Source organism: Polypterus senegalus, chromosome 12, assembly GCF_016835505.1.
Source record: "Polypterus senegalus isolate Bchr_013 chromosome 12, ASM1683550v1, whole genome shotgun sequence".
In the NCBI taxonomy this organism is placed as follows: domain Eukaryota; kingdom Metazoa; phylum Chordata; class Cladistia; order Polypteriformes; family Polypteridae; genus Polypterus; species Polypterus senegalus.
This window is the reverse complement of record NC_053165.1, coordinates 139518457-139540453: the sequence shown is the minus strand read 5'-3', so window position 1 is coordinate 139540453 and position 21997 is coordinate 139518457. Positions and strand designations below refer to the sequence as shown.

General features: G+C 38.0%; 1 protein-coding gene across 3 annotated transcripts in view; it reads left to right on the top strand.

Annotated features, from left to right (window-relative positions):
• The first annotated feature begins 1667 nt into the window (after positions 1 to 1667).
• Positions 1668 to 21997, top strand: part of LOC120541712 (mitochondrial import receptor subunit TOM40 homolog) — a 24956-nt gene continuing 4626 nt past the window's right edge. The window contains exons 1-7 of one of the 3 annotated variants that reach the window (XM_039773594.1): positions 1668 to 1768; positions 2702 to 2900; positions 11104 to 11171; positions 11300 to 11392; positions 11502 to 11603; positions 11737 to 11842; positions 21947 to 21997. The exon at positions 21947 to 21997 is cut by the window's right edge and continues 72 nt beyond it. In XM_039773594.1, the coding sequence (XP_039629528.1) occupies positions 1703 to 1768; positions 2702 to 2900; positions 11104 to 11171; positions 11300 to 11392; positions 11502 to 11603; positions 11737 to 11842; positions 21947 to 21997 (685 nt within the window). In that variant the 5' untranslated portion in view covers positions 1668 to 1702. Of the gene's footprint in view, positions 1769 to 2417; positions 2517 to 2698; positions 2901 to 11103; positions 11172 to 11299; positions 11393 to 11501; positions 11604 to 11736; positions 11843 to 21946 lie in introns of those variants that run through there. The other 2 variants (XM_039773595.1, XM_039773596.1) reach the window with 2 other exon arrangements.

Sequence of the window (21997 nt, the reverse complement as noted above, 5' to 3'; positions counted from 1 at the left end):
GCTGTTGCCTTGGAGTTTTTCATGCTTTTCAGATAAACAAACATTAAATATTCCAGTATGATGTGACTAATATAGATGAAAAAGATGTGCATGCCCATTTTGCCTTTAAAGTATATCATTTTTTAATAAAGTGTTTTTTTCATTCTGAAGAAGCTGCTCATTTTATGATGTATCTGAATGTTTTTGAAATCATTTTTGTAAAAATTAGTTTACATTTCATCATTTCAAAGTAATGAATACATTTTTATTGGAAAATAAATTATGTCTGAAACAATGTGTTCCTTGACACATTATAGAAAATGTTTTCCCTGAACTTTCAAGAAATTTTAAAACTAAACAAATCAACTTAATAATGAAAAGATATATTAAATAAAATCAATAGATAAGGGGATTCATTTCATATATAATTTTGTGCCCTATCTGTACCTACAAATTACTCCATTAATGGATTTCTCTGGAGAATGTGCCAGGTCTCATAACGAGACCCACACAGCTTTAGCATAGTTTGCAGATATGGTTATTCATGGGGCCCGAATGACATCCTCCGAATTTTCCCATGTTGGACCCACCATAGACCCGATTTAAATCCATATAAAATTGATGTTACCTGCCACAAAGGGCTCTACACTGGTGTAAAACAGTTTGCCTGTAAAGGTCCCACATTTTCCCCATATTTCACCTGTAAGTTACCCGTATGGGCTGCTACACAAGGGGCCTGCATGGAGACTGAGGACAAAATAAGCAGGGTCCTTAGATATGTCAATGATGGGACCCTTTATTTTCCCCACCATAAACCGATATGGGACCCACAATAAATTGCTGTGTGGGTTATTATTATCCTCATTTGTTAATAGCAATTTAAGCAATGAAGGCTGATTTTTTTCCATCAGTACCTGTATATATTAGACTAGAAGTAAAGACTACTGCAAAGGTTCTGCAGAAGGCCCCAACCCCAGTGATTTGCAGGACACATGAATAGGCTCAATTTAGCGTCACTTGTGACTGTAGGAAAAGAAGCGGTGGCCCCTTACAAAACACAACAATTCGAATAGAACATAGGCCTACAAGCTTCACATAGCTTTGTGTTGTCGTGGAATATTATGAATGAAGAGTTGTATTAATTATTTAGTTAAGTTTTTGGGAAAATATTTTGACTTCATTTAATTATTTCAGTAAATCGTACTTGTTAAGCAGCAGACATCAATAATTAGCTGAGGTAGTTACACCACCTCGCCGCAGGTCGCCGGTAGTAACGTCACCCGCACCCCCGGCTTGCGACCTTCATCACGACCGGTCTGTAACCCTCAGTGCAACCAACCCGTCTCTGACAATCTGAAGTAGTAATCGCTACACAACGTTAAATCTATTACAACGTCAGAAGCGCATCAATGTCCAGATTTTAAAGACGTCATTTTACGACCGCCTATTCACGCTTTTCCAGCCACTCCAGCTGTCTCTTTAGAGGGTGGTATTATAAAGAGTTGTATTATTATTATCCGATATTACCAAGCACACGAGTTTTCTACATTCCGCCTATAGATGATATAAAGGCGCTGTTTAATCTTTGCTGTGACACGCCCCTTCCTCTGAATAACTCTGCCGAACAGGCTCAGAGTTGATTAGCGTAAAATGGAGCCAATGAAGGAGACGAGAAGTTCATCGTCGACCAATTGGAGTAAGAGAGAGACATGCATTGGAGCGAATGGGTTTGGTTGTCCTTGTTCATCCGCCGGCAGCAGCTTCTCCGTCCTTCTGTCAGGGAAACAACGTGAGTGCCATGGGGTCCTTTACAGGCCACAGGGTTGACGCTGCATTTGGGGCGCTCGTGGGGAACCGATAAATAATCTTGTGCATGCCGTACAGGGACGATGATACTAGTCTTAGAGAAGTTCTATGCCAGGCTGAATGCATTTTGAAATTGCTTTTGTATTTGTAATGGGGGTGGGGGCATACATTCTTCTGTGAACTGGAGTACTGAACTGAATGAGGTTTAAGATAAGACGTGTAAGAAGGTTGAAATGGATGTGAAGAAAAAAAAAGCTCCGCAAAGTGGGTGTTAAGTAAGGCTCTTTTTTGTCAATCGGGGGCCCAAGCACATTCAAGTAAAGTATCATAGAGGCCTTAAATGACATAAGTGGGGATGGTGAGAGTGACGACTATGGGACAGGTAAAGGAGTAAAACACAGACACCTCAAATAATCCAGAAGACTATAGACTAGAAGGTGGGGGTGCATGGTAGCAACGCAAAAGAGACATGGAGAAGGGTGTGATATGCGGTTGGACTGAAGAGGCGCAAACCCTATCCGGTTGACCCTAACAGTTGCTGAGCAGTTCACGCCTGGTTGGTACTTCGTTGTAATGCAGAAAGAAGGCGAGCCGTTTGCTCTCCGTTTCAGTCAAGTCAATTGTGACTTTAGGGCAACTGCCAATATGATGGCAGTGATCCCTATGTGAACGTTTAGCTTGATTGTCATGTTATTACTCGGAGGAATGCTAAGTACAAGTCATGTAGTAAGGTATGATTTACACCATATATTTCATGTTACAAGTCTAGATTTACTGTGTAATGTATTATAGTTATTGTGACATTTAAGACACATTTCTTACAGTGTTTCTCACGTTATAAATAGTGTGCTGTTGTTGGAATATTGAGAATCACCAACTGTTCTGTCATGTATATTTCTGTCTTTTTTCTTAGTAGGCAATGGGTAACGTCTTGGCAGCTGGATCCCCAAGTCCCCCTGTTGGGGCTGCTGGCACTGGGCTGGTCTCTGTACCCCCAGGTTTCACCATGCCACCTGTCTCCACACTTACGCCGCAAACAGATAAACCAGCAGCCAAACAGGAAAACCAGTTACCGAACCCAGGCACATTTGAGGAATGTCACAGAAAATGTAAAGGTAAGAGCTTCTTTTCTGGAAAATGCTTACATACCTATCTCGGTCATGCATACACAGCAAAACAATTTGTAATCTCTGCCAATTTACATTTATAATAAAGTTGCCTCTTTTAATGCTTGAATGGGAACCAGAAACAGCCCATAAATGTTTGGCTGAATGAATGGTTACGTGACTCTGTCTTTGCTCTGAGCCAAGCTTTTGAGTTGGTGAAATGGTGAGATATTACAAAGAGATGCATGAAGGACTTATTTGGTCATTTCTCGCTTGATTTTCATATGCACTATGTTAAAAATACTTAGGCTGTAGATTAATTGTCATCCATTCCAGTATTTTAGTTAATTTTAGTTAATCTTTTAAAGCCCTTTTTATTGTAAAATACAGGTGCTGGTCATAAAATTAGAATATCATGACAAAGTTGATTTATTTCAGTAATTCCATTCAAAAAGTGAAACTTGTATATTAGATTCATTCATTAAAAACAGACTGATGTATTTCAAATGTTTATTTCTTTTAATTTTGATGATTATAACTGACAACTAATGAAAGTCCCAAATTCAGTATCTTGGAAAATTAGAATATTGTGAAAAGGTTCAATATTGAAGACACCTGGTGCCACACTCTAATCAGCTAATTAACTCAAAACACCTGCAAAAGCCTTTAAATGGTCTCTCAGTCTAGTTCTGTAGGCTACACAATCATGGGGAAGACTGCTGACTTGACAGTTGTCCAAAAGACAACCATTGACACCTTGCACAAGGAGGGCAAGACACAAAAGGTCATTGCTAAAGAGGCTGGCTGTTCACAGAGCTCTGTGTCCAAGCACATTAATAGAGAGGCAAAGGGAAGGACAAGATGTGGTAGAAAAAATTGTACAAGCAATAGGGATAACCGCACCCTGGAGAAGATTGTGAAACAAAACCCATTCCAAACTGTGGAGGAGATTCACAAAGAGTGGACTGCAGCTGGAGTCACTGCTTCAAGAACATCACGCACAGACGTATGCAAGACATGGGTTTCAGCTGTCGCATTCCTTGTGTCAAGCCACTCTTGAACAAGAGACAGCGTCAGAAGCGTATCGCCTGGGCTAAAGATAAAAAGGACTGGACTGCTGTTGAGTGGTCCAAATTTATGTTCTCTGATGAAAGTAAATTTTGCATTTCCTTTGGAAATCAAGGTCAGAGTCTGGAGGAAGAGAGGAGAGGCACAGAATCTTTGTTGCTTGAGGTCCAGTGTAAAATTTCCACAGTCAGTCATGGTTTGGGGTGCCATGTCATCTGCTGGTGTTGGTCCATTGTGTTTTCTGAGGTCCAAGGTCAACGCAGCCGTCTACCAGGAAGTTTTAGAGCACTTCATGCTTCCTGCTGCTGACGAACTTTATGGAGATGCAGATTTCATTTTCCAACAGGACCTGGCACCTGCACAAAGTGCCAAAACTACCAGTACCTGGTTTAAGGACCATGGTATCCCTGTTCTTGATTGGCCAGCAAACTCGCCTGACCTTAACCTCATAGAAAATCTATGGGGTATTGTGAAGTGGAAGATGCAATACGCCAGACCCAACAATTCAGAAGAGCTGAAGGCCACTATCAGAGCAACATGGGCTCTCATAACACCTGAGCAGTGCCACAGACTGATCGACTCCATGCCACGCCGCATTGCTGCAGTAATCCAGGCCAAAGGAGCCCCAACTAAATATTGAGCGCTGTACATGCGCATACTTTTCATGTTCATACCTTTCAGTTGGCCAACATTTCTAAAAATCCTTTTTTTGCATTGGTCTTAATTGATATTCTAATTTTCCGAGATACTGAATTTGGGACTTTCATTAGTTGTCAGTTATAATCATCAAAATTAAAAGAAATAAACATTTGAAATACATCAGTCTGTTTTGTAATGAATGAATCTAATATACAAGTTTCACTTTTTGAATGGAATTACTGAAATAAATCAACTTTGTCATGATATTCTAATTTTATGACCAGCACCTGTATCTCAACAATCTGTAATACTTTGTTATAGTAATGGTGATAGATTTTGGTGGTAAAAACACAAACACTAGTCAATTAAATTGCGCTCAAAACTGTTTCTGGCTGCGAAGAGGGCAACATTCAAAACCAAACACTCTTTGTGTATGAATAATAGGAATATTTAAATGTCATTTTTAATAACATACAGTCATATAAAAAATTGTTTGGGAACCCTTTTGGGAATTTTTGTTTACCATTGGCTGAGCTTTCAAAGTAGCAACTTCCTTTTAATATGACATGCTTTATGGAAACAGTATTTCAGAAGCGACATTAAGTTTATTGGATTAACAGAAAATACACAATATGCATTAGAACAAAATTAGTTGACACCCCAACAGAGATATTATATCAATACTTAGTTGAGCCTCCTTTTGCAAATATAACAGTCTCTAGACGCCTCCTATAGCCTTTGATTAATGTCTGGATTCTGGATGGAGGTATTTTTGACCATTCTTCCATACAAAATCTCTCCAGTTCAGTTAAATTTGATGGCTGCCGAGCATGGACAGCCAGCTTCAAATCATCCCATAGATTTTTGATGATATTCAAGTCAGGGAACTGTGACGGCCATTCCAGAACATTGTACTTCTCCCTCTGCATGAATGCCCTTGTGGATTTCGAACTGTGTTTTGGGTCATTATCTTGTTGGAATATTCCCCCTGCATAACCTCAACTTTGTGACTGATTCTTGAACATTATCCTGAAGAATTTTTGGATAGTGGGTTGAATTCATCTGACCCTCGACTTTAACAAGGGCCCCAGTCCCTGAAGTAGCCACACAGCTCTACAGCCTGATGGAACCTCAAACCAAATTTGACAGTAGGTAGCAGATGTTTTTCTTAGAATGTGTTTTCTTCTTCCGCCATGCAAAGCGCTTTTTGTTATGACCAAATAACTCCATTTTTGTCTCATCAGTCCAAAGCACTTTGTTCCAAAATGAATCTGGATTGTCTAAATGAGTGAGCATTTGCATACAACAAGCGACTCTGTTTGTGGCGTGAGTGCAGAAAGGGCTTCTTTCTCATCACCCTTCCATACAAATGTTCTTTGTGCAAATTGTGCTGAATTGTAGAATGATGTACAGATACACCATCTGCAGCAAGATGTTCTTGCAGGTCTTTGGAGGTAATCTGTGGGTTGTCTGTAGCCATTCTCACAATCCTGCGCATATGCTGCTCCTGTATTTTTCTTGGCCTGCCAGACCTGGTTTAACATCAACTGTGGCGTTGGCCTTCCATTTCCTGATTACATTCCTTACAGTTGAAACTGACAGTTTAAACCTTTGAGATGGCTTTTTATAGCCTTCCCCTAAACCATGAGACTGAACAATCTTTGTTTTCAGATCTTTTGAGATGATCCCATGCTGTCACTCTTCAGAGGAGAGTCAAAGGGGAGCACAACTTGCAATTGACCACCTTAAATACCTTTTCTCATGATAGGACACATCTGTCTATGAAGTTCAAGGCTTAATGAGCTAGTCCAACCAATTTGGTGTTGCAAGTAATCAGTATTGAACAGTTACATGCATTCAGATCAGCAAAATTACAAGGGTACCCAAATGTTTGCACAGCCAGTTTTTCATATTTGATTTAATTTCATACAACTAAATACTGTTTCACTAAAAATCTTTGTTCTGAAAACAGCCCAGTAGCCAGATGTCCCTAGGAAATGAAAGACATACCACTGTTATCTTTTTTTGTTGAAAGGAGAGTAAATTATTATGCAGGCTGAGAGGGGTTCCCAAGCTTTTTCATATGTCTCTAAAATACACAACTTAATCCATCTTAGGGTCGTGGAAGGCTGGAGCATATCCCAGCAGCACTGGGCTCAAGGCAGGAAATATCCTAGATGGAATGCCAGTTCATCAGAAGACACACACACAGTCACACAGGATCAACTTAGAAAATGTCAATTAACATAACATCCTTTTTTGGGACATATGGGATGACAAGAATACTTGGAGGAAACCCCATGCAAACAAGAGGAAAGTGTGCATACTTCACATGGGCCACAAGCATAAACCTGGATCATCGAGGGGGTAGTGCTACCCATTGCACCATTATGTTGCTCATTTTATTTAATATGGAAGGCATTGCCATATACCATTGATATATTAATAGAATAGAAAGTTTTGGCTAAGTTTTACTTGTGATTCATATTGTCGAATAATGCACTGCAGGTTCCCACAGAAAAATGTTGGGGTGCTAGCCTGATTGTCCTTGTTTAATAAAAGTGAAAATGAAACAAAAAGGGCCGGTATGCCCACCTCTGCAAGAAATTGACAAATAGCAAGACAAGTAAGCCGGTGCTCTTCAATCAGATGTTGGTTTTTTGGGAGCTCTGCTCTCTGCTTCAGTTGATTCAGTACTGACCACCATCTTTTGGCAGCAGCAGATTTTAAAGGCGCAAGACTGGAAGTGGCAGAATCAATTGTCCTCAATGACCATCTTCTCAGTGCTGTGATGGGAAAAGAGTAGAAGGTTAGCACGAGTGCCCCCATCTGCCCAGGGTGGTAATACTTGCTTCAAATGATCCACAAACGTCCATGCATGACAATATATAGTATGTTTGTGAGTGAATTGTATACATTGCATGTATATATGTTAATCTTTTCATAAACACATTTTGAGAATGATGGGTAAGTTGGGCGAAATGGTACAACTTCTGAACAGATGGGGAGTAGATGTGTACTGTGTAGAGGAGATATGATGGAAAGGTAAAATTGTGAGACAGCTTAATGGGAGTATTGTAGTGGAAGGTAGACTTTTTTTTCTGGCAAGGAAATCGTGATGGCAATGCTAGAGAGAGTGTACTTGTGTCAGAAAAATGAGCAAGGGATATGGTGGAGATGTGTTATGACAGAAACACGCTGCTCAAACAAGACACTTGGAGACCTCAGAATGTGCAGCCAGAATGGTACTCTTATTACAGAAAGTACAAAACCGTCTCGATTCAGTGAAATGAGAAGTTAGCAAGGGGGCTACCTTACTGTTTATTACCGTTCTTATCAAGAGTTTACCTCACTCAGTTCATTTGTCGTCCCTGTCTGACTCCCAACTTGCTGTATCCTTGGTCCTGCCTCTAATTAGTGCCACCAATATTTACCAGCCTAATGAGCGTAGCACTCTATTCTATCCATCAAGTCCACATGACTGGATCTTTCCCCACCCTGATCCCATCCACTTCCTGCCACCATTATCTCTAGTCCTCGGCTCACGTTCACCACCGTGGGGGTCGGGGGGAGGGGGGGCATTAGTTATGTTGTGTTCTGCCTGTCAGCCTCGCTTTATGTACCTGACCTTGACTCATGAAATATTGGATGTTTCTAGCTTGCTATGAAAAATAAAAAATCTACAGGCACAAACCTTTTTGTGATTTAACCCTTGCTATACTAATATGCTATAATGCTTATTTTTATATATGCTTATGATTCTCTTTGAATATATTCAAATCACCCACTTTAGGAATATACTTTTCTATAGATGAAAAGAATGAACAAGCCTGCTGTAGCTGTTAAGATGATTGTTGGCAAAGGATTGATTAATCTTCCTCTATACAATTTTTGTCAAAGGTACTAGTTTATGAAGCCTAGTTTTGAGACATTTTTAGTTTGCACCACAGGAGTTCCGTTTTGTCCATGTGTTATATATTAACACTGATGGTAAAACCTCTCAGAAATTTTATATCTTTCACACATCCAGTTTGCATGCCTTTTTTTTTTTTTTTTTTAATGTTTCTTGCAAGATGTAATATTTAGATACTGCTTTTATCTCTTGGTATCTTTATGTACTTTAGGCAACATTTTATGTTCACAATGAACTGATGAAGCAAATACAAAGTAATGGGGGAGTATTTAATTTTTAACTCCTAGTGGTATATTTTAAGTATGTTCTGCTTACCTTATTAACCTTTATGCTGCACTATCCATTGTACATAATGAAGACTGTAGTTAGTTTCAGCAGTAGTAGTTTAATTTTTCATTATCTACCTCCCTTTATTTTTGTATTGATGGTTCTTTTATCTTTGCATATGTTTTGATCTATTGACCAGTTTATAATACTGCAAACGTGTGAAGGTTTGTGTGCATGGTTTATGAAACTCTTGATTTCTTACAGAATTCACCTGAGATTAAAAATGAATGATAAGTCCTGTCCTATATATCTGTTACATTGATGTGTCACATTATACTAAATGTAATTAATAAAAGTTTTCCTACTCTAATATAGTTTACTAGCTAACCTGCGGCGTACCATACGCCGCATAATCAGGCTGTTTTTTTAATGATTTTTAAGCACAGGGAGAAAATTAACATTTGAGAAATCGATAATGTAATAAATCAGCAAGAATAGCAACACTGTAACAATGCAGGGAACGAACCAAAACACAATCGTCCATGACTGAAAACTGGCGGACAGAGGGATGGGGGTGCACAGCGCTCAGGCGCGGATTGTGGAACGGGAGAAGAGAAGGGCGTCCATTCAGCTCCCTCCGTCATGCTAGTCTGCTGATTTCTCGTTCAGTATGCACTGCCCGCTCATGTGCCCACCTCCAACTCGTCACTTGAGTCGTTGTCGTCTTTACACAGTCCAGATGCACCTGTGACTCGCGTAGACGTTTCATTGCTCTGTGCCGTTTTGGCTGCTTTTCTATATATAATCCACCAAGACACCCGACCACGGTAGTAGCGAGGAGGGAGGGGGGTGTGTACAAAGGGTAGGGACGAAACCAGTGGGCGCGTATGAGTCGCACTTAGTGGGAATTCCATGGTTTGCAGCTCGAATTGGGTTCAACGGCTTACCCATGCCTCTCTGCGCCGGGTAGACACACACTCAATCTCATGCATAATTTATTGAATGCTAAACGCTTCTGGAAACACACGGTTGTCTAAAACGGGTTGGTGTGAGAATACAACAGTAAGTTAATGAAAAGATGGAATTCTGGAGAGAGCAAAATACAACACAATAGTGAACCCGTGGCATAACAAACGGCGCATAATTATTTATTGATGGTTGAACACTTCTGAAAAGACACAGTTGTCTAAAAAGGAGGGTTTGAGGATACAACAGAAAGTGAATGAAAAGATGGAACTCTGGAGAGAGCAACATATAATTGTCCATGAGTGAAGAAGATGCATGTTTGTCGTGGATGCGAATTGCTGTATGTAGCGTGTAAAACAGTTTGCTATGGTGCACGCCAGGCGTCGTAACAAAACTCGGTTTTTAAAGACTGCTTACTTCATTGTGTTTTAACCTCAGTTGTAAAGGATTGTTTTAAGGATCCCATGGGATACCCCTCACAAACCATTTTTACATGCTGCATATGGTGACTCACCTCCGCGAGAAACATGCCTCTATGAACAGTCAAGGTGGCTCGGAGGTACATGAGGCCTCTACGACAGACGAATATAAATGACACCATTCTTTCTGTGTTGTTGCATCCGAGTTGGTGGGCGTGGCTCTGCGAGTTGTTGTCGTATCCAATGGTCTTGGAGTTGGTGGGCGTGGCTCCTCCCTGCGTGCGCCATAAGTGTCTTACTTGTCAGCGACTTAGTGAATCCACGCCCCTTCCGGCGTGCTTTTCTATAGGTGTCTCACCTTTCCATTGGTGTCTTGCCTTAGTGAATTATATATATATAGATATAAAGTCAGTCTGTTCTATTCCAGGTGTTTTTGATGTGTAAAATATGCAAACCTTAGTATCTCTATTGTTGATTAATATAATTTTCAACTGGATGTCAATTTTAAATATTATAGATTTGTGAAAATTCATTTTGGATAGAGTTTACATATTGAGTAATTTTCTCCAGGTATTTCAGTATAATGGCCGTTTTTTATTATTTTAGGGAGGGCTATTTTTAGTTGCCTGGATCTGCTGCGGTTATTTCTAAGATTCATACACATGAAAATTTGCTTGGGCTAATTATTAGATGAAAATATGTTTTCCAGTATTACTGTGGATTCATCATATTTCATTAAGGCCTTCTAACATAATAATACTGTATTGAAGTAAGCATGTATTGTCTTTTGTTTCTTATGTTTGTCTTTCATTTCTCATGTCAAAAGTCTGTTGTACAGATGTATAAAATAATCTTTATTTTTTATTTCCAAAGGAAAATTCTTTGTTATCAAAGTTTTTGGCTAATTAATATTTAAATGAAATTGTTATTTTTATTGCAGAAGTTTTTCCTATTCAGATGGAGGGAGTGAAGCTGATTGTAAATAAAGGTCTTAGCAATCATTTTCAGGTATGCAAAGTACTGCATGTGACAGTCCCTTTAGCTGGAGTTAGTGTTCTTTTCAGAAGTATCCTATCTGTGTATATGCTTTGTTTTGCTGTGATCTTAACGCTTAGCTTTTTATTCTCTTTAAACAGGTAAACCATACAATCACACTCAGTACAGTTGGTGAATCGAACTATCACTTTGGGGCTACATATGTTGGCATGAAACAACTCGGCCCTACAGAGGTAAGCTATAAGATCTGGCTTTAACCACATTTGCTCATTTTACACCTTGCAGACATTTACCTTTATAAACTACAAGTGGCAGCAAAATTGTTTGTCTTTGTTTCTACAGGCATTTCCTGTTATGGTGGGAGACATGGATAATACTGGAAGTTTAAATGCTCAGATTATTCATCAGCTAACAGACAAAGTACGCTCAAAAATTGCAATTCAGGTAAGAGTTATGTGACTGGTGCTTTGTATGTATTTGATCTCCGTAATTCTTAAATATCCATTTTCTGTGATTCATGTAGCCTAAGAAAATACTTTGGTTTATTTATTTTATCTCAAATATGTGTTTTGTTTAGACCCAGCAATCTAAATTTATAAATTGGCAAACTGATGCAGAATATAGGGGAGAAGACTTCACTGCTGCTATTACTCTGGGCAATCCAGATATTCTGACAGGGTCAGGTGAGTACTTGTGAATGTGAGTGTTTTGTTGCTGCCTTTTGGTTAAAAAAAAATGATATTGAAGTTTAGAGTGTTTTAATAGTCCATGGTTTGTTAGTGCTTACCTCTGTAGGGCCGAGTTGTTTCATGCCAACATACGTAGCCCCAAAGTGATTGTTTTTAAAAGCAAGTCACCTGTTATGGGGTACCCTGCTCACTTTTTTCCATGTGGGGATTTTGAATTTGTTCCTTTCACTGAATGATTAGATAATAGTTATTTTAAATTCTCCAGGTGTAAATAATAACAAAAACGATTTAAGTAAATAAAAGTAAGCTGGTGGTGTTTTTAGATTTACCCTTTAAGGAATTTAGTGGATGGTTCAATGACGAGGACAGTCTGCAGTTACTGTGTGAAATCTTATACCTGATAAGACTACTGTGAACAGACATGACTTAGTCAGGACTTCCCCATGTCTCAGCACCAGATTAGCTCTCGTAACTTATTGATCAAAAAAGAAAAGAAACTTTTTGTCCTTTTAGTATTGATGGAACTAACACACCTCAATGAAATGACTTTACATGGAATTCCTTGCTGGGTACACCAGTGCATTCACTATTTTTAATCGGCAATTATTTTTATTCAAAATGGGTGGGCTGACCATTCAAATGTTTACTATCAAGATGCAATTTTTTTTTTCATTTGAAAGATTACTTCAAATGAAAAATACAAGCTTTTGCACAGAAGCAAACAACCAAGAAAGTGGTTTATGTATTTTTAGATTTCAAGGCAAGTAGGGATGTGTTTATACACAGTTTAAATATTTAGCTGATTTGACCTCCACCTCCAAACAATGCGCTTTACAGAGAAAATAAGATTTTGACATACACACCTTGACAAATTACAGGTTCGATTCTATAAATTACATTTGCACAAGTTTTACAAAAAATGACTACTGACTGTCACAGGTAAAATGGATGTTGGAACTCTTCTTCTTCAGTCCTTATTTTGCATGCTGTAAAGATGCACATGATCAGACCTTATAAATACAGTAAGTGTTCCCAACACTGGCATGGAAGCAAATGTGAAATATCAGTCAAACAATGAGTGAAAAGTGTACCTTAGTAAAATACCTGAGATAATGAAATGTGTTTTATGGGCACACTAAGAACTGTGAGAACTTTCTTGTAATCTGGACATAATATTGTCAATACAATAAGCAATGTTTGTTATTGTATAAAGCAGTTGCCAATGTCAGTGAGCTCTTGCTGCCTTAACCTTTATAAGCATCTAAGCATGGAAGGTGCTTTTTCCGTGTACATGTTTGCAGACCATTGTGTTGTTCAATATTTTAGTTTTCATGGAAGAAATTTGCTAGTTTTTAAAATATTTGCTTTTAAAACTGAAGGGTTTGAGATCTTAGTTTTCTTTCACTTTGTTTCTACTGGAGTGCAGTTTTCTGACTGTACATATCCAAGAGCTAATGAGTGCTTTTTGTGTTTTAGCGCAGTGGTAGCAAAGCTGCCTTGCAGTAAGGAGACCAGCATTCATGTCCTGGGTTCTCCCAGTTTGGAGGTTTGCATGTTCTCTCCATGCCTGCGTGGGTTTCCTCCATGTTCTCTGGTTACCTCCCACGGTCCAAAGACATACAGGTTAGGTGAACTGGCAATCCTAAATTGGCAGTACTGTGTGGTTGGAGTGTGTGTGTGTCTGTGTGCACGTCCTGACCAGCATTTTTTTGCCTTGCGCCCAAAGCTAGCATGGATTGAGTCCAGCACCCCCCTGCGACCCTGTTCCAGACTAATCAGGTTAGAAAAATGACAGATTTTCATATTCTAGTAACCTAATATACCTGTAGTCATAGCTTTTTTTTTTGTTTCAGAGTATGTATAATTCCTCAGCAAAGAACTAATTAACATTTAGTTAGTTTAGTTGCCAGTGTTAGGAAACGGTATAAGTGTTTCCTTATACTGCTCACTAGGGGGTTTCCCCCTGCTCACTTGACTCGCCAGCCACTTCGCATTTCTGCTGATTACATTGTGAAGAAGGGTGCTGAATGCACCCTATGGAGACGTGGTCTCTCCTCCAAAAAACTCTGTTAAACAGTAATACAATGGGAAACCAATTGTGTGTGTGTTGTGTTGGTTTTTTTTTTTAACAACCTCCTCTTTGGTCGTTCAGCTGCTGGCTTGCTCCTCCTGTGCTGTGTGTTTGCATCTCGCACGGTGCATTGAACATTTAAAAACCTGTACAGCAGCTGTCATACACTTTTTTTTTTTTTGTCTTTTATTTCTGGCCCCGGGTGTGGTTAAATCTTTTGGCACCAAGTCTTGTCCTGCGGGAAACAAGTTCTTGATATTTTTTAGTTTATAATTTTAAAAATGGAATAAGAATCTGAAAATCTTAACAACATCACATTAAAGCTCGTTACCAAGCATATATATGTAGGTTTTAAAATAAGCCTGATTTAAAGCGTTCCAAAAAAAGTCACATAAAATGTTGTACTGATATATATTAGGGCTGTTCGATATAACGATATATATCGGATGACAATATGAAAACGTCTATCGCTGCACATTACGCTATCGTTTGTTTCGTGGTGTCGCAAAATAAACTGTTTACGGCAATATTTTTTTCATTGTTTTGATGGCCACCACGTAGATGCAGACACACTAGCATAGCTGATAAAGACGAGGCAACACCAGGTAGCTCCACACAGAAGGACCTTGTTCCTAAACGAGGGGCTACCTCTGTAGTATGGAGATGGTTTGGATTTGAAGAGTCTGACACGGACCAGAAAACGGTACTGTGCAAATTATGCTGCAAACCGATCGCTACCACAGACTCCAACACGACAAACCTCTTCTACCACCTCTGCAAAAAGCACGTGAGCGAGCATGCAGATAGTTTACAACTGAGAGGCAGGCCACGTAGGATATTACAGTTGTAAAGGTACTATTTAAACGAGCATGTTAAAAGCTTGGAAGATTAATTGCTACCAAAACAATTTGCTTAAGGCATAATTTTCCCTACAGCGTTTGCTGTCAGCGTTAATCTTGTTAAAATTACTGTAGCGTCTTCCAGACGTAATGACGATCCGAGACGGTCACTTGGTTAGTTCCCTCTTTATTAAACACAAACAAAAAAAATGGTTGCTGTTGGCCACAACCACGCCGAACAGACAGCAATCCTAAAACAAACTCTCTTAGCTAGGGGCGACAAGATCGTCGTCCACTCCACCTTTTTCACAGCTCTTTCCCCTCGCCCTCGGCTCCACCCCCATCCCTCCGAACCTCCTTTACCTTCCACTCTATTACAGTCCATCAGAAATAACAGGGACAACAGAATAAATAACTGAGAGGGATGTAAATCACAGAACACAAACTGCAGAACAGAACTCTACAATAAAGAACAGAAAGCTACATTACGTTTACGCCACAACTGCATTAACACGGCAAATCTCCGTTAACGAGTTACCGCGGATCGCCCCGTGCTTGGGGCTGGACGGCATCAACACGTTAGCGCTGTCCAGTCCCACGCACGGGGCGATCAGCTGTAACTCATTAACGGAGATTTGCCACACTACGATGTGCAAATTAACATTTTACTAGAATGTAGCCTAAAAATATTATATTTAATATTATATATTTAATATATTTTTGTCGTAAGCCTTATTGCTGCTACAGTTTGAAGTACAATGTTTACATTTGGTTTTGACAGTTAATGTTAGACTTGTATTTATTTTGTTTAAAGGGTTTATTGGCCTTATATACTTTAGTTGTTAGTGCTTTGATCCTTTTATATTTAATATATGTTGTGAGAGTTATTGCTGCTACAGTTCACATTTTGTTTGTCAGGCATTTTATATAGCAGTATTTTATATTGGGCCTTTAGTAATTTGTTTTTGAAAAGTGTTTTATATTTGATACATTAACATTTTATGTTTACATTCTAAGTCAAACATTTGCTCAAATGTTCTAAATAAAAGAACAGAAATAATTACAAGTTGAGTACTTCTCATTTTTGATTTTTTTAATTTAAATGAAAAAAAAGGAGTGGTGATTATATAAACTATTCACTGAATACAAAGAAAATGTACTATATCGTGATATCGGGATATGAAATGAAATATCGGGATATAAAATTTTGGTCATATTGCACAGCCCTATATATATATCTCTGTATAATATGAGTAGATTTACTTCATATCCTGTATTTGAATATACTATATGAACAAAAGGATTTGGACTCTTGACCATTACACCAACAGGGACTTTAATGACATAGTATTCAGATATATAGACTTTAATATGGAGTTGGTCATATGTCGCTATAACAGCTTGTAATCTCCTTGGAAGGCCTTCCACAAGATTTTGGAGGGTTTCTCTGGGAATTTGTGCCCATTCATTTTGTAGAGCATTTATGGGGCCAGGCACTGATGTTGGACGAGAAGGCCTGGCTCGCAATCACCATTCCAGTTCATCCCAAACCTGTTCGATGGGATTGAGGCCAGGGCTCTGTGCTGGCCAGTTAAACACTTCTACACCAAACTCCACCAACCATGTCTTAATGGACCTTGTTTTGTGCACTGTGGCACAGTCATCCTGGAATACAAAAGGGCCTTCCCCAAACAGTTTCCACAAAGTTGGAAACATAGCATTGTCCAAAATGTCTTGGTATAGTGAAGCATTATGATTGCCTTTTACTAGAAGTAAGGGGCCTATCCCAAACCCTGAAAAACAGCCCCAAACCATTATCCCTCCTCCACCAAACTTGACTGTTCAATGCAGTCAGGCAGGTAACGTTGTCCCGGAATCTGCCAAACCCAGACTGCCTATCTGACTGCCAAACAGAGAAGCGTGACTCGTCACTTGTGTGTTTTACATCTGATTAGAGTTAATGTTGGAAAAAGACATGGTTGCACATTTTAATACTCATTCTAATACTGGCATGATCCATATCATCCAGGTGGTGCTTTGCTAATTCTGAGGCTAGGGATTTGCAGTGGCAATCGGAAGGTTGCCAGTTTGAATTCCATAAATGCCAAAAGGGACTCTGCTCTGTTGGGCCCTTGAGCAAGGCCCTTATCCTGCAATTGCTTTGTGTAGTGAGAAAAGCGCTATATAAATGCAAAGAATTATTATTAGTAATTCATACATTCAGAGAAATATTTACTATAATCATCAGATAAAGCAAATGTGAGGGTGTTTTTAGTGTAATGTACATACTGAGAGCACATTTATTTACTTTATGGTTACAGTGTGACACATCGCTCCGTTCCTCTTCCATTTTTTTCTAGATAAGCACCTTTTTTCATTTATATTCCTTTATGTTTAACTACTGTCAAGTAGCTGTTGTGACACAGGATCACTTAAACTGCTACTTCTGCAGCAAGCATCGGGCACAAGCTATGGAAGCACATGTTTGACTTTCCCAGCATTTCAGTAACTTGTATTGATAGCTATCTATTGTCAGGAGTGGCAATTGGATGAGTAAAAGAGAAAAATGTACAAGTGGAAATAACCAATCACAAGGTGGATATGAAACAGTAACCTAATCTGTAAAAGAAGCATTCTGCGCAACTTCAGTTTTAAGATTGACAATTTCAAAATATTCCTAATGTTTTTCAGTGGGAGTTTTTGAATTTTCCAAAATTTTATATAGCATTCTTGTTTGAAATAACATGAAGAAAATGGAAATTTCTTGAAAAATTTATTTGAAGAATAAGTGTACCATTTTAAAGAATGTACCAAAATTGGTCCACTGTGAGTCGAGTTGTGAATGGAAAGACGGACAATGAGGTCAACAGTAGATGATTTTGATAGTTAAGCAGATTATAGTAGAGCTAAAATAATCTTGTTGGAGAAACAACACTAAACCTAAATAAATGATATCTTTAACAAAATATATGTATAAATGTCAAAACTTTTTCGTTTTTTAATTATTGACATAAATGTACTAAAATACATCAATTTATTTAGCTTAATATTAAACAATACAAGGACAACAAAAAGGGTGTAATCTTTTTTTTTTTTTTCTTGTCTAAAAGAAATGAGATCTATAGCCACTGTTATTTAAAACCAATTTTTTTACATTGTGTTTAGTCATACAGTGTATACAGTTAATATACTGTATATAATTGCATATTGTATGTTATTTAATTACGCCAAATATGCTGTTACATCAAGATTTGGCTTTTTAAAGAACTTTATTCAGTTTCAATTTTTGTATACTTATCCAAATTAAGCTTTTTATTCATCCGCTTTTGTATCTTTTAAATAATAGTACAAAATACAGAAAATGTGATATTATGGTAACTGTTCGTATGAATTTATACTCCTTACATATCAAATCTATTGTAAGATGCAAAGGCAACAGCACTACTATTAAAACTTTAATTTGAGTTAGATACAAATGATAATAGATGTCAAATATCAAAGCTTTTGGGACATTTTTATAATATACTGTAAAAAAGTAATAAAGTATTAACTCTCTGATTTTTATGGGAAAATAACATTGACTTGCCCATATGACTCTTCCCATCAGAATTCGCAGTTTTCACTTTACTAAAAACAAAAAAAACAAAAAAAAAAAACACACCTTTGATAGCATAGTTTTTCCCATGGTTTAGTAGAAAGTTTCCGGCAACGCATCCGAGTGGCAGCCTTTCCAGCAGCTCCGTGTATGACTTTATCTTTTTACCTTTTTATCTATTTTTTTTTCTCTTTCTTTATTTCACTGATCACTTCTACCACTTTCTTTTATGTGGAATTGCTCCCTGGACACTATTTACTATTTTATGTGAATTTCCCCTTGGGATTAATAAAGTGTCTGTCTGTCTGTCTATCTATCTATTTATCGATCTAGTATTTATTAAGAGCTTTAAATGTTCTTTTAGGCTTATTAGCAATTCCCATTTGCCCACCTATGTTTTTGTGTAATGGGAATAACCTAGTACCTTACCTACATAAATAATGTCATTTTTTTTATTGCTTTAATATATGCAATCATTGTAATACATTTGAATTTTGTGTATAAGAGTGAAACAATTTAGTGTTTTTTCTTGATGTTTTACACAATCTGACCCTTTTGTCACCATATACATTCCTTATTTATAAATTTTTTTATAAAAGGATTAGCGATGCTCCAATCGATTAACCGGCAATCGACATTGGCCTGTTTTCACTTAAAAAAAAAATCAGTAAAACATCCGCTCACAAAAAATATTTTCAGCCCCTGGTTTTCAAGGCTATAAGGCAAATTAGCTGCAGTGCTCCTTTATGCAAGTTACTGAGCCATGATGTCCATTGCTTTACCAGTGAATGATAGGCGATTGGTACATTAAGCCTTTACATTAAAGTATATTGTAATAATCTGAAAAAAGGTAATTGCAGAAGTCATCCTGCACAAATAGACCAACAGCAAGAAAAGCTACTTCAAGGAATACAGACCTTTATTTTGTCTTTTATAATTAAAACTGGCACCGCTTGAGTTTGAATAGCAAGCTAGTTTAAAATGCAGCACCTTACACCTTTAATTGGGAAAAAGAAAACACAAAGATGTGTTTGAAATTTATGATTAGTAAACAATAGGCTTTTCTTTAAAGATTTCTACTGTGTTTATTATTTGTTGCTGTGTCATGCAGCAGGAAGGTCAAACTCACTACCATTGGTTGGCTGCCTCGACTGCCATACGTGCGTCAGTGGGCTGCACTGTAACAAATACTGTACTATTGTACAAAGTTACTGTAGCTTTCTTTCCAGTACTGAAAACTTTAAAAAAGTAACACTTAAAGTTTAAAGAAAAGCAATTTATTTCCATGCACTCTCCGTACAACAGTGTACATTTAGAGTCTTAGCCTCTTAGCTAGGTCCTTATATTATCATATTATATTCATTGCTTATATAGGAGTCTTACAGGGTAAGATTGATTTCTTTTGTCCCAACACTTGGCATCTCTTGTTAGTAACCAGTTTGTCAATATTAGGCTTGAAATCTTGTGCAGCTGCAACTTTTATGAGGGATGAAAGGTGCTCGACAGTAAGTCTTGAGCAATGTGGGGTTTTGGTAGCTTTCATTAACGAAAACAATTGTTCACAAAGGTAAGTGCTTCCGAACATAGACAGTACTCTCGATTCCAACTTACGGATCTGCACATACGAGGGTGGCAGGTAAGCATACAAGCCTGGCACACCAACTTTGTTGTATTTTGCCATCAGAATAGAATCTGACTGCAGTTCAGTCAATTCCATTTGGATATTCTCAGGCGCATTCTCAGCGTTGTAAGAGAACAGTGCAAAGTCCTGTTTGTATGAACTGAAATCACGAAAACGCTCACTGAATTCATTGCTCAGTAATTCAAGTTGGAAAACAAATCCTCCAAAAATCAAATATTACTTTACTAAGTTTACTTCAAAGTTTATATTGTAAAATAAACCGATATGCAAAAAGCCACCTGACCTGCACTAATTTTACAAACTCAAAATCACAGAAATATGTTAATCAACTGTAGTCTGCACTAACTGTTCGTTACAATACTAGCAAAAAATTACTTTAAACTAGAGCAAAAAAACATGAAAATATGTGAGCTATTACTACTCGTGATGGCCAGTTCTGCCCAGTGGCCAGTCTCAGCAGCCCAGCCAGTAGTGTAACCTAGCAGGGGCGGATCTAGGCTCGTGGTGGCCCCTTCGCCCGCCAATGTCAATATGATATCTTATGTACGGTGGATGGCCACATCCGTTGCGGACACTGCATAGCCGCTTCGTGCTTATGACACTCTTCTATATGCACATATACTTAACTTGAAAACCAAGTGACGGCCCATGATATTCTTATTATTGCAGAACGTTATAATACTACATATAGCTTACTGCTCCAACTATAGTGACATTAGTAAATACAGCGTATTAATTAACAAGAAACGTTATTTTTCGGCCACATTGCTGTCAGCTGTGTTGTTTATTTTCTCTTTTTCTGTTTTATATTCAATATATATTGGAGTGGTGGCCCTGTGCAGGTGCACAGTTTGCACATGCCTAAGGCCGCCCCTGCTGCCCGCTGCTGCAGCCTAGCACTTCAGTTGTAACATTGCGGCTCATTAATTTTGGTCAAGGCTTGTGGCTATACTCGCAGATGACGTTTCCGATACCTTAATACTATGGGGAAAATGCGCTCTTGTCAGAAGGCAGAAGTAAGAAAAGTCAATAAGTAACGCCAAAGATGCAGAATGATTCAATCACAAACAATAGTAATCATTTTGTACAAGTTCAGTGCTAACTAGGATCTGTCATGCAGGCCGCATAGATTTCTGTTGCGGGCTGCATGCGGCCCAGCGGTCGCGTGTTTGACATGCCTGTCATACAGCATACGTTTTGGTAAGAAACAAGTACTAAATAATTAAAATAGTAATTGATATTTTATAATTTCACCTCAAGAATTACGAATGTCTAGTCGATACAATGAAAAAAAAAATACACCTGTATAAATACCATGCAGATGTTTGTCATTTGACACTTGAAATTAAACTCTTTGCTTAGTCACAACATACACTATGCATCGTATTCTATTAATTTAAAAGTTGCATCTTTGTGTGTGTGTGTGTACTTTAAATATACATACTGTATGTTACATCACATGCTGGCATCACAGTTGCTTGTGTGTTAACCAAAGACACACTAGGTTTTTTTTTTAACATAGCTATGTTAATGCCACATGATTTCTTATTTGTGATGTTTTGATTTTTCATTCATATTCATCTAAGCTTGTATTGTATTCTGTTTGGCTCAGCATTACTAGCTTTTCAAAATAAAACTGCCTAGCCTTTGTTAATGGAATTAGCAGCTAGTGACTTGGTAAATAAATTTTTGTTACAATCCCAGATACAGAAATGTTTTCAAAATCATTTGCTTGTTTATTGTGTAATTTATACATTAGGTTTGCATACAGCCTGTGCTCAGATTTGTGTTCTGTTCAAGTCAAACTGAGTTGTTTTTAAAAAGTACCTGGGTGAAATGTTAGTTTAACCTGTTAGGTAAGCAAACACATTTTAATGGACTGAGTTATCTCCTCTCATTTGTTAATGCACTGTTTATACTTTAGTTTTGGACTTGTGTATGTCTTTTGCAGGTATCATTGTTGCTCATTATCTACAGAGCATTACTCCGAATCTGGCTCTAG